At 49.7% G+C, this 13,471-nt stretch overlaps 1 protein-coding gene across 12 annotated transcripts in view; it reads left to right on the top strand.

Annotated features, from left to right (window-relative positions):
• The window catches only part of ANK1 (ankyrin 1), a 213,350-nt gene that overhangs the window by 105,042 nt on the left and 94,837 nt on the right, over nt 1–13,471 (top strand). For 11 of the 12 annotated variants that reach the window (XM_041752230.1, XM_041752229.1, XM_041752223.1 and 8 more), the window contains exon 2: nt 11,845–11,946. In XM_041752230.1, coding sequence (XP_041608164.1) covers nt 11,845–11,946 — 102 coding nt within the window. Of the gene's footprint in view, nt 1–3,720; nt 4,110–11,844; nt 11,947–13,471 lie in introns of those variants that run through there. The other variant, XM_041752222.1, reaches the window with a different exon arrangement.

Genomic DNA, 13,471 nt, shown 5'->3' with positions numbered 1-13,471 from the left:
AATTCGCGGCAGGGGCCCCATAAGCGGTGCTGGGCTCCCACTCTCCCCGGGGGCTTTTCTGAGTCACATGGTGAATAGCTTCCCTTTCTTGACCCGCACAGTCTCCTTCTGCTGAGGCTGGCTGTGGCCTGGGGACAGGTCTGCAAGGGACCCTCAGAGGTTGTAGCAAGATGAGAAAAAAACCTGTAGATGCCGTGAACCTATAGGGTAGAACAAGTAGTCCTGTATCCTTCCTGAGAACCCCCGGTTTTTCCTTTAGCTCATCAATTGCTTTCTTTTGCTGTACTTTGGTTTCAGCCACGCACGCTGGCAGATCTCCTGGACGCACAAAATTCCTGTGGTAAAAAGTACAGCCTTCAGGTTTGGGAAGGAAAGGAAAGGGACAGGGAGCAGGATGGTTATTTATTATCTAAGGGTGTGGTCGCAATGGATGGTGGAGGAGAGACAGTCAGTTCATGGGGAAAATAATAATCCCTTACCTTTCTGAGTGGCCAGAGCCCAGAGACACCGTGGTAAGTCATGTCCTTTATCCTGTTCTTCCGTATGCTTTATTGAATGGTGAGTGATCTGTGTCTGCTCTCCTGAAGGATTCCAGCAAACATCCAGCCCTTTCTGAATAAGGAGTTCTAGTAAGTCACATCCCCAACAGCTGGAAAGTTCTTTCTGTCTCAGGGTCTCATATAAATCTTCTCTACATCAACTTAACCCCATGATTTACCATTTCCTTATGACAGTGGGTATGCCCTCATCAAACATCAGTCAGCAAGCATTTATTGGGCACCAGCGCGTAGCACGGTGCTATTCCCGTAGGGGAGCAGGTGTGGAAGACGAGGGGGAAGGGTTGGGACTACAGAAAACTTGAACCGAATTGCTTCTGGCTGTGAGAAGCTTATAACGGAATCATGGTGACCAGGCTACCACACCTGGGAAAGGCACCATATAATTAGGCCCGTCCTGGGGTTCCTGGCTCTGGTGCTAGAGAACTTTACATCTGAAGGGCCATATCCTTTAGCCTTTTCTTCTTTTATTTTATTTATTAATTCATGAGAGACACAGAAAGAGGCAGAGACAGGGGCAGAGGGAGAAGCAGCCTCCCTGCTGGGAGCCTGATGGGGGATTCAATCCCAGGACCCAGGCAGGGATCACTCCCTGAACTGAAGGCTGACGCTCAACCACTGAGCCCCCCAGGTTGCCCCTAGCCTTCTCTTCTTTAGTGCCAATCATGTCAGCTCCCATACCTTCAGGTCTTACTAAGCAACATGTGTGAAATTTTTTCCTTTCTTCTCCTATTGGGCCTTGCCTCATTGCATATTTAAGTTGCAAAGCCTCAACCCTAAAGATGTCATGTCTAATGTCAAGAATTCTTGGCAGTCTTGAGTACTCAGGTCCTCTGATCGTGTCTTAGCATCTTTCCCATTACTGAGTGAGTACTCTCCTCTGATAATTTTCTGCTTCTGGTCCACTATGACCATCTCATCCTTTTTCTTTGTGATTGTGTATAACCCACAGCATCATATGGTACAAAGGACACTGGGCTTGGGAGTTATAAGAGCTGGGTACCAAAATTAGACTGGGAATGTTTTAATATTTAACTTTGAATATTTCACTTTACTTGCAACGTCTTAGTTTATCTCACCTTTAAAACAGTTATTCTGTATATAAAGAACTCTTAAAATTCAATAATAAGAAAACAAACCATCCAATTTAAAAACAGGCAAAAGATTTGAACAGATATATCACCAAAGAAGATATGTGGATGGTAAGTCATCGCCTGAAAAAATGTTTAACATCACTGGTTAATAGAGAAAGGCAATGAAAGCCACAGTGAAATACTACTACACATCTATTAGGATGTCTAAATAAAGACTGACCATCCCAAGTATTGGCAGCCATGTGGACCAGCTGGCAGGAGGGAGGGATTACGATTCAGGAGGAAGCTTTCGGAGGTGATTTTAGAGGTTCGTTATCTTGATTGTAGTGCTGGTTTTATGGGAATATACATAAACCAAAACTTACCAAATTGTTCATTTTAAATACGCAGTTTATGGTATGTCAATTAAACTTCAATATAGCAGTTAAAAAAATAGTCGATCTTTTATTGCGTGAGTCAATTATGTCAGTGTTTTTGAAAGTATTATGCATATTATTCATCTTCCATCTGAGTAGGGCGTTTTCTCTCTCTCTAAATATTAATGTTGGAACGGTGCTTTAGAATCCCTTGAGATATTCCACTGGGCTAAGATCAGGGCTGTTCCAGTAACCATAATTTATTAATTGAAGCTCTCTATGTAGAGGATTTTAGCAAAATGAGAGGCAGTTTTAAGACGGACAGGGCAAGAGACCTGTAGGGAAGTGTGTTTTAACAACAGGCACAGGGGGAGAGGAGGGGCTGGGGTGACTTCTCACTTCCAGACACCTTGCCCTTTGGTGCTTTCCATCCCCTTGCAGAGATGGCCTGGCCTATAGTTCATCTTGTTAATGGTGTTTGAGAGTCTTGGACCTGGAAAATTCTGATGCTGCAGTCTTAAAATACCAGTTTTTTCACCCCCATGGGGAGGAGTTAGTTGCATTACACACTTCAGAGCACTCTTTTTATTGACAACATACTGACCTTTTCTCTTGATCTTTATTTATCTTATTAATTTGGGACTTTGCCTTAATTGTTGAATGGCTCTGAAGAGCTCTTCACCTTGGAAAACGCCCAGAATTTTTTCTAACCTTCAGGAGCATGCTCCACATTATCTATTCCTGGCCCTGAGTACACTTTTGTTAGGAATCTTGCCAGTGCTGTTAATGGAAGGGCTTTGGGTCAGCTGGACCCTCCATTTACTAGTGGTGACTCTTCACATCTCTGGGCTCAGTTTCTTTGTCCATACAACCATAATAGCATCGTCTACTTTATGGGGTAGCTGTGAGGATTAATTGAGGTAAGGCGATATGTCTATCACCAAACAGGTGCTCAGTGGATTAATTCCTCACCAATACACACAGCTGTACCATACCTATGTGTCAGGGCAGGAGAGGAAGAGAAAGAGCATTTGGTATTGTGTCCAGACTACTTTTTGAAGAGAAGGTAGAGCCAGGCTCATGGTATAAAACATCCATGGTCTGAACAAGCAATACTACCAGCGGCCTAGTTACTCGACCTTGCTGTTGCTGACCACTACTCATCACCTGTTCTTAATGTGGCATCACCTCCAAGGCTTGGCCACCTTGCTCCCTCCCCACCCCTGGCCCAACATGCTTTTGACATCTGTCCGAAATGACCTCAGAAAAAGATGAGGATGGTCCGAGGACAGAAAACTGAGCACTTACTCCAGCCTTGGGTGATGTTTCATTAACTCCGTCAGATTGGAGGGATGAGGGAGGTGGTAGTTACAGATCTGTGTCCTGCCTCTCAGCTTCGTTTTGCATCACATCACTGCTCTCTGGCAGAATCTGGAATAGGCTGACTAGCTGGTATCTCAGGACACGATGTAAGAGCTCAAAACATGCAAATTGGTTATGGGGCATAAATAGACTCTGCTGAGCTCACCCTGGCCGTCTTTGCAGGCTCCGGGGCCCGTTCACTAGGGCAGTCGGGGTGGCAGGAGGCAGGGCGGGCGCGCCATGCAGCTTGGAGCTCCTCACCTCCATTGGACGTGTGTGTGTGTGCCTCCCTCCTGCAGCGGCAGGAGCGCGTTCCCCGCCTGGCCCGCCTGGCCCGCCTGGCCCGCCGGCACCTGCAGCTCGGGCCGCACCCCCACCCGCGCCCTCCGCGCACCCCCTCCTCCCGGCTTGGCAGCAGGTGCCTCTCTCTGGAGATCGCTTCGCATTAACTTTCCCCTCTGACATAATAATGGAGAGAAAATGAAGAGATCCCCTTAGCGGCTGGCTAGCGGCTGGAGGGCGAGCCCAGGGTCCGGGCGCTGGAGCCGGAGCCCGAGCCCCGCCGAGCCGCGCCGAGCGCAGGGAGCCTGTATTTTTAGCCAGATGCCGCGTAACTTGCTGGCGCTCCCCGCGCCGCCGAGCAGATAACGGGGGAGGGGGAGCAGGGCGCCGGGCTCGGATTTCAGCGCGGGCGCCGGACGATGGCAGCGAGACAGGGCAGGTCCGGTCCAGCCCCTGCGGTGAGTGGACGGCCTGCTCGGGCCGCGCGGCGGGGACTGGGCGCGCGCTGGGCCGCCGCTGCGGGGTCCGGGCCGCTGCGCCCCCGGCCGCGGGCTGCGGCCCCTCGGGGCGCGGCGGGCGCCAACTTTCCGGGCGGGTGCGGGGACGCGCCGGCGGCCCTTCTGCTGCCTCACGCCGGCCGGGCGCCGCGGCTTCTAGCAGGATCCAGAGGAAAATTCCTCTGGCCTGGAGGCGGCCGCGGCCAAGGGGCCCCTGGCGGGAGGCGGCCCGACCTGTGGCCGCCCGGAGAGACGGCGCGCGGGAGCGCGGGGAGGGGGCGGGCGCGCGGGGCCCTCGCCCCGGAGGACAGTCCAGCGGGGGGGGGGGGGGGGTCCTGCTGCTGCTGGGGCGCCGGCGGCCCCTCGCCCGGACCCACCCGCACCCGCACCCGCGCCGACGTCCCTGCCCCTGCCCCTGCCCCTGCCCCGGCCTGGGCCGCAGAAGGGCCCGCCTCGCCCGCCGCACGCCGGCCCCGCAGCCTGGGACACACACACCCGTGCCCCGAGGTCCGGAGCCAGCGGGAGATGAACGGGGACCAGCAGAAGGCAGACCTGTTGTATGCGGGGTAGGGGGCTTCCCTGCACCCCGTCAGCCTCGCGGGCCCCCAGCCAGCTGTGGATCATCCCCGTGTGGGCAACGGGGAAATTGAGGTTTGGGAACTTGAGTGAGGCACAGCATCAAGTGGTAGAGCGGGGGTCATGCCAGGTCTCCCCGAGTCTGGGTGGACTCTGGCTCCCCACACATCCCTGCATCACCCAGCCTCTGAGCCAGACACGGGAGGGCACAGGTATGGGCAGGGTTTCCCCCAAGGCCTGGCAGTCGTGCTGGGAGATTATAAGGGAACCCGGGACTCCGGCTTGCGCATTTTATTTCCTTAACGACACCTTTAATATGTTCGTTCTACCTTTGCTAATGGGTAGACTGATTGGGTGGCTGGAGTCAGTTTGTGAAGCTTTACCCGCACAACTTTCTGGAGAGAAAGATGGAAAACTTCATGAAAACACATGCTGTGGCCCAGGTTTCACTTCTGCCTCTCTGCAGTCGGAGGGATAAAGGCAGGGGCCACACAGGTGTGTGCACTGGCTGGTGCTGGCACTTCTTTCTGGGAGGCCTGACAGGGGCTCCCAGGAATAGCATGGTGCTGAGTAGGAAGGAACTGTCAGATGTGGCAGGCCACCCCCAAACACTAACAGACAGCTCTGTGTCTGGGGCCCTGGCCTACCTTAGTCTTCTGCATGTGCTGCTGCCACACCCCCAGAGAAGGATCTAGAATCTCTTCCTTTGAATCCTGACAATTTGAGGAAATTGCATTTGGCTGCAACAAGACCCCTAGGGAAAGAAATATTACCTTATCTATCTTATCTTAGCACTGTTTACTGATGATTGCTGTTTTCCATTCGCCTATTTATTTTTTAACGATTTTATTTATTTATTCATGAGAGACACAGAGAGGCAGAGACACAGGCAGAGGGAGGAGCAGGCGCCCTCAGGGAGCCCAATGCAGGACTCCATCCTAGGACCGCAACCTGAGCCGAAGGCAGACGCTCAACCACTGAGCCACCCAGGCATCCCTCCATTCGCCTTTTTTAGACATGAATTTTGCACTAAAAGACTCTGAGAAAGCAATTCATGGTGTGTCCCAGGGAAGCTTAGACTGGCTCAAGCACCAGAGGAGGTAAAAGGGGCCCTGGGACTCTCTTACTCAGCCTGAAACTCAGCTGTGCTTGGCCTCTGGAGTTTGGGAAGCCCTTGGTGCTCGTATGTTCAGGCATGCTGACACTTCTTGCTGTGCTTCCGGCCTCTCCCTCCCAGGACACTGGAGCCCCCTCAGCTACGTATCTATTGCTATATTCGTATCACCCCACTCAGGAAGTGCAAGTTTAATAATAGTCTGGGTGTCTCAGGTAACCAGCGGTTCACTTTTTCCAAGCAGTCCTGATGAGAACTGGAGGTCCTTCCTTTCCCCTCCATTACTTCCTCCCAAAGTGGGTGCAACTTCTGAGCACAGGTGGAAGCCTTCCTCCCACCGAGCTGAACTTGAGAAGAAGACTAGGAGCACTAAAAATGATTGGCCCATGGGGCAGGATAGCACATGGGTGAAGAGAAAAACCCTGGAATTAGGCTTCTTGGACTCAAATCCTGGCCAAGCCATGTATTAGCTGTGTAACTTTGGATAAGTTACTTGATTTCTCTGTGACTCATTCACTTCATCTATGCAGAAGAGACAATAATAAGTGCACCTGCCTCCTGAGATTATTGGGAGGAGCAAATGAGTTAGTTTATGTAAAGTGTCTAATACATAGTAAGGGCTTTAGAAAGGCAAACTTGGGGCACTAGATGGTTCAGTCGGTTGAACTCCTGCCTATGGCACAGGTCATGATCTCAGGGCCCTGGGATGGAGTCCCACATCCAGCTCCCTGCTCAGGGGGAAGTCTACTTCACCCTCTCCCTCTCCCTCTGCCCCGACACCCTGCTTGTGCTCTCTAACTCTCTCTCTCAAATAAATAAAATCTTTTTTAAAAAAGGCAAACTTATTTTGTTATGAAGGGAAGTTCAGGGACATCACATGGATTAATCAGCAGGGATGTGAGCTGAGGACTTAACAAAATATGTATACACCTTCCTGCCCTCAATGCAGTTGTGAGCAATTTTCTCACAGGTAAACCTACATTAAAATGAAACTCAAGATGAGGAGGGGGCAAAGACACAAGCAGACAGCCTTGGTAGGGTACTCAGAGGGGAGGGCAGCTCCTTGGTGTATGCAGGGATCAGGGCCCTGTGGACCGGTTTTCTGGAACACAGTGAACAGCCTCCTTTAGGTCCTCTATCTAGTTTCCTCGAACAGAGAGGCCTCTCTGAGGCTGCCCCACATCCCAGAGACAGGTGAGACTTGGGGAGGGCCAGGAATTCTGCTCCAATTTATCAGAGCCTACAGATAGTCTGGTTAGTGTTTTGTCATTATTGCCATTGTTGTTTTTCTGGTTAGTGTCTACTCAGGTAAACATTCTAAATGAAATGTGTTGGATTCATTCGGCTCTCTTTCTGCCCTATTGGATTACAGACTGTTCCTGGATTCACCAGGAAATTGCACCTGGGACAGGTTATTGACTTGAAGGTAATTGAATTAGATAGATGGGCAGCATGGGCTCAGAAGAACAAGATGGTGAGAATGGGTCTCATATTCCAACCAAGGTCATTTGCTCCCTAGCTTAAATATTCCCTGGCACCTAGGAGGTGCTCACTAAATGCTAGTGGACTAAATCAAGGAGTGTGTGCATGCACTCATCCATGCACAAAAGACCCCTTTATAACTCCATCACTTTGTTTTTTAAATCATGAGGGCAGGGACCTATATTCTGATTTTTTATTCTATTTCTCTTTGCCCTAGCAGAATCCTGGACTTGAAATAGGACCTCAGCAAATATATTGTACAATTAAACTGAGTGATACACAGTGGGAGTGACACCATTATCTATAATTCACCTGTAAGACACCCTGAGGATCCTGCTAATGTCCTGACTACTCTATACCAGAGAAGACCAAACAAAAATGAAAAGGCCTTAGCAATTGAACTACACCTCTAACTATATAGGTGACTATAGCCAGTCACTTTATTCTTACCATTGGTTTTTTATCCCCAAAAGAAAGGACTGGGACAAGGCCTGTCTTGGGCTAAATGTGGCCCTCAGGGTTAGAGCTGGGACCTGCCTGGGACCCTTTCCCTGCCATGGATTAACTGTTTGATTGGCAAAGTCATGTGGCTCCTCTCAGCCCCCACACTCTGTCAGGGCTTCCTAGACACCTTCAGGTTTGAAATTGCTGGGGAAGCATCTCAGGGTCAAGGTCAGAGGAAGGGCGTGGGCTTTCATCAGGGAGTCCTGGGCTGAATCCCTGAGTGTTAACTAACTGCAGAACATGAGCAAGTTATTAACCTCTCCAGACCTCAGCTTCATCACCTCTAAAATGGGGATGATAATTGTGCCTACCTCATTGGTTGCAATAAGGATGGAAAGAGATCACTTTGGTAAGATACCTGCCTAATGACTGGTATTACTGTTGTAATTTCATTATTATAGCACACAAACCACACACACTATTTTGCCTTCCACATCCTAGTCTTGAATGGGCTTTCCTTACCCTCTGTTTATCTGCTTGTCTGTCTGTTGCGAATATTGTGCTTCACTTTCTGGAGTCAGTACTTCAAACAGTCGAGCTGTGTCACATTGCACTATTTTTACCTGCCATGCTCGGCTTTTCATCCTGAATCCTATTATTGTGCTATGGAAGGTACTTTGGGTAGGTGGGACAGGTGGGAGACAGATCTCTCAAACACTCTCATTCTTGGTGAATAATTTAGTATTTTTTCCCAATAGTTGAATACAGACAGACTTTCTGATTCAGTAGGTACAGACAGACATTTCTCAGAGGGATTAAACATTGAGTCTGATTTCTCTGGGAATCCAACTCATGGGGAAACCAACAGGGCAATCCCCATTTCTAAGATGTTTCCCCCACCACAGATGCCTTGCTGAGGAACCGTGGGGATTTCAGGGACCTTGTGTTTTCAGCCAAGGGAGATGGTGGCCTAGCAGACATTTCATGCTTTGAAGGATTTCCAAAGAGGTAGATTTGGTCCCTGCCCTGAGAAGTAAACAATTTGACTGGGGAAACAGACAAACATGTATTTAAAGTACATTTTTAAAAGAAAAAAAATCAAGCTCCTGTTTCTAGATTTAAAGATGGTAAATATTGAGTATCCAAGGACAGCATCACAGTGGAGATAGGAGCTGAGTGGACCTGGATTGGAATTAGCCATCTAGAGTGTCAGAGGGCTTCAGGGTCCCATGAATAGTCTAATAATCTGGGCATGGGCCTGGAGGCAGACAGCCTGGGAATGCCACAGGAGGACGAGGAAGAAAGAGGAAGGGGCTCTTCTGCCAGCTGTGTTGAGGGCAGTGAGATCTAAGTGTGTATATGGGTTTTTTTGTATTTAAAGATTTGTTTATTTATTTTAGGGGGGCAAAGGGAGAGGGAGAGAGTCTTAAACAGACTCCTCGCTGAGCACAGAGCCCCTGAGACCATGACCTGAGCAGAAACCAAAAGTCTGACACATAACCAAATGTGCCACCCAGACGACCCTCAGGTGCCCCCTGCAAGGTGTGTATCTTGTGAACAGGTGGACACAGAGCTTCGGTTTGAGCTCTCCAAAAGGTGGGGGCCTGGAGGGGCCTGGAATATGAGAGGGTTGGCAGGAAAGCAGAATATTAGGAAGATCAGCAAGGCAGGGGTGGAGAGGGGTTAGCTGGGAAGTAGAGAAAGGAAGCAACTCTTGTAGTGCAGCACTGGAAGCCCGAGGTAGCAAGAGGGACAGGGACAGCCTTGAAGGGTGCAAGCAGTGTCTATGAGGCTGCAAAGTCTTTTCTGCCATGGATTGAGTGTTTAATGGACAAAGGCATGCAGACCTGCTCTGGGGAAGGGATCAGGGTTAATTCTGGACTACTGTTTGAGATTGTGTCTAGGGTGAGCATCAGCGGCATGTATATTAGTGCCCTGTGGATGCTGTAACAAATCACCACAAACTTGCTGACTGAAAGCAGACATTTATTCTCTGGAGGCCAGAGGTCTGAAATCCAGGTGACACAGGGCCATGCTCCTTCTGGAGGCTTTCGGGGAAAATCTGTTCTTTGCCTCTTCCAGCTTCTGCTGGTCTCTGGCTTCCTTGGCTTGTGGCTGCAGCGCTCTGTTTGCCTCCAGGTCTTTTCATCAAGTTTTCTTGTGAGCATGTGTATTTCATCTTGTATCTTTTATACGGGTGCTTATCAGTGGACTTAGGACCAACCTTGGTAATCTAGATGGATCTTATCTCAAGATCCTAATTTAATTACATTTGCAAAAGACTCTTTTTCCAAATGAAGTAACACTGCCAGGTTCCAGGGATTAGGGCACAGACATAACTGTTGGGGCCACCATTCCACCCACTCTGACATGTTCTCTGAGGAGAGAGCCTGAAGAAAGGAGATAGAAGAAACCACAAGGTATGGGTGGGTCTTCTGCAGGGCTGACATGTCACGTGACAGCTATTACCTATGAAACTCAACCCAGGTATGTGCCACATGTCAAGCACAGAGCTCAGCACTTGTGCTGATATGACCATTCTAATAGTCTATATTATTTCCTTTCAGCTTCTTTTTGTTAAGATTTTATTTATTTATTCATGAGAGACACACAGAGAGGCAGAGACATAAGCAGAGGGAGAAGCAGGCTCCATGCAGGGAGCCCAATGTAGGACTCGATCCCAGGACCCTAGGATCATGCCCTGAGCCAAAGGCAAATGCTCAACCACTAAGCCACCCAGGTGACCCTCCTTTCAGCTTCACAGCAAGGGTATGAGAGAGGTCTTACCCCCCAGCTTACAGATCAGGGAAGAGGAATGAAGGTGCCCAAGAATCGTGGGGCTCCTGCTCCAAGGCAGCACCCACTCTGATAGTGTGGTTCTACTGCTCTTGTCTGCAGTGTAGACTTGGTTTTGCTGTCCTCGCCTCTCCCTCTGGCTGCCTTTAATGCGGACACATGTTCTTGGTGGTGGGTCGATGGTGGTGGCAGAGCAGCGGCTATGGAAAGGAACCTCTTTATTCTCACTCACGAGAGCCCACAAGGGGCATCTGCCAGCTAAGGCTCAGGTTCAGTTGGCAGCAGAGCAAGGAGGTCAAGCTCATGGATCTCAGAGGTGGCCTGTGTGTGTTTGAGTCCGGGCTGTGCTTCTTGCCTGCTGTGTGATTCTGCATGAGTCACTTCAGATGTTGGGGTCTTGGCTCCTCACTGTAAAAGAGGGACCACCATACCACTTCTTGGGGTTTTCAAAAATGAGGATTAAATGCGTACGTCTGTGGGTATGTAAACAGATCTTAAACGTGAAGTGCCAGTGGGAGCACTTTAGGGTAAAGAACAACAAAGTGAGCTAGTTGCTAATGGAAGCCATCTGCTTGTCATGGGGAAGAAGCTCCTACAAAGCACTCCACTAGAGACCTGAAGCTCTGGCTGTCACCTCAGCCTGGTCATACCATGCTCTCATACCTGGGGCTGCTCTCCTGAATTTCTTCTTTGGTCAAATGCTAATCATGCCAAAATAATAAAAAAAAGAAAAAAAAAAAAGAAAATGGTTCTTAGTGCATAGTAAGTGCTATGTGTTCTATACCTTAAAAAGCAAACCACAAAATAGCGCCCAAGTGCAGGTATTAGGTTGCTCTGATGCCTGCATCTGTGACTCCCTGGGGCCAGGGGCTATGTGATAAAGACTCATCTGTGAGAACAAGGAGCCCCTGGGGAACATTGAAGCAGTAAGACCCCAGGTAGTGCTGAGCATTTGCGCTTGGCATGGGGTCCCTCTCAAAGACTGGTATACCCTGGGTCCTAGCCTAGAGTACTTGCTTATAAAGATCCTAAAAAGAAGGGAGGATGGGCTCAAAGCAGCCTCACATTACAGACCTGAGAGCCATCTAGTCAGAGACTCTAGGCCTATCCCAGGCCCAAGGTGCCATGATGGGCACGAGTGGGAGTGGGGGGCACCAGGGTGCCTAACAGGAGGGTGCCATGGCTGCCATGGTGACTTGGCCCTTTACTGCAGCCCTGGGTTTGAATGGGATCTTGAAGTCATTACCAGAGCACACACTCACAGCCTGCCGTTTCTCCTCACAGGCCGATGCTGCTACCAGCTTTCTGAGGGCAGCAAGATCGGGGAACTTGGACAAAGCTTTGGATCACCTGCGGAATGGCGTAGACATTAACACCTGTAACCAGGTACATGGGGTGGGGACGGGCACTCGGTCTCTGAAGAGAAGCTCTTGCCTGTTGCCATTTCCTGACAGCTTTCATCCGCCTCTATTAACCTTTCCCCAGTGGCCTCAAAAATCCCCAAGGGCTTCCGCCTGCTGCAGGCCCTAACCTTGGTGTTTATATCCAGACGCAGTCCAGGGCCCCACAGAGAGGGACTGATGCCTGAACAGTGTGGGCTGGGCCCAGGCCCCATCCCCTGCTGCCTCTTCCCTCAGAAGTTGCCTTGGTCCCTGCTGCGGTCTTAGAATTTGTGGCCTTTGAAAGAGGGCAGAAGGAGAGGCCTTTGAAGGATGTTGTGTCAGTGGTGACATTAAACCTCCTTTGTCCACACTCAGCCTTTGTGAGTTCTCGCTGTGCTGAGAAAGAAATAGTGAGGATGCCTCCTTTGCTCTGTCAGGTGTTGATAAAAGCAAGTCTGGCTTGGGCAGAGAGCCACCGTGCCTTGAATGTCTTCTCCGGAGGTTCCCGGGGCTAAGCGGTCAGTTTGGCTTCAGGTGGGGGTAGCAGGGAAACCTCGTATGTTCAGGACAGATTGGAGGGCAGAGAGTCAGGTTTGAGGCCAAAGATCTAGGACTTAACTCAACAGAAAGGAAAGTATCATCTAGAAAGAGAACAGGGCTTGGGCTCATGGATTGGATGACTTTGGTCAGGTTTGTTTGGTTTGACCAGCCAGTTAAATTGTGCTAATCCCATTTCTAATTTAGAATACATTTACCAATTATAACTTTTTTTTTTTTACCATTTTAGCCACTAAATTATTTTTAATTGTGAAATACATATAACATAGAATTTACCATCTTAATCATTTTTAAATGTCTAGTTGAGTGCGATAAAGTACGTTCATATTGTGGGAGAACTGTGACCACCATCCATCTCTAGAATTCTCTTCATCTGCAGAACTGAAACTCTGCATCTGTTAAACGGAAATTCCCCATCCCTGCCACCGCCAGCCCCTGGCCACCACAACTCTACACTCTGTCTGCATGAATCTGACTGCTCTGGGTCCCTCCTACAAGTGGAATCACACAGCATTTGTCCTTTTCATTTAGTGGAGTGTCTTCAGGGCTCGCTTGCATTGTAACGCACTAGAATGCGCACAAGCCAGCAGGGCAGATTCCCAGAAGGAAGGTTAACTTTTCCAGGCAACGTGCCTCTGTCCCCCTGCCTTCTCACTACCCTGCCTTCTCATCACCCATCCCCTCCACCTTGTCCCCTCCACCTTGCTTAAAATGCAACATACCACTTGCTCTCTCTCTCTCTCTCTCTCTCTCTCTCTCAGGGAAAGACCCCATTTGGACTCAGTTGGTCCTCCATGGTGTAAATCCATAGCTAAGAGATCAGAGTGGTTGGAGCAGGTGATGTGAGATAGGATGTCAAAGCAGGTGTGGTATGAAGCCCATGGCAGCGAACTTCAGGGGAGACTAACATGTGGCCTGTGCTTGTGTCACAGACAGGGTAGGGGCAGCAAACCCTGCTCCTCTCCCCCCTC

Source organism: Vulpes lagopus, chromosome 4 (genome assembly GCF_018345385.1).
Source record: "Vulpes lagopus strain Blue_001 chromosome 4, ASM1834538v1, whole genome shotgun sequence".
Classification (NCBI taxonomy): Eukaryota; Metazoa; Chordata; class Mammalia; order Carnivora; family Canidae; genus Vulpes; species Vulpes lagopus.
This window is presented reverse-complemented; position numbering and strand designations above follow the sequence as displayed.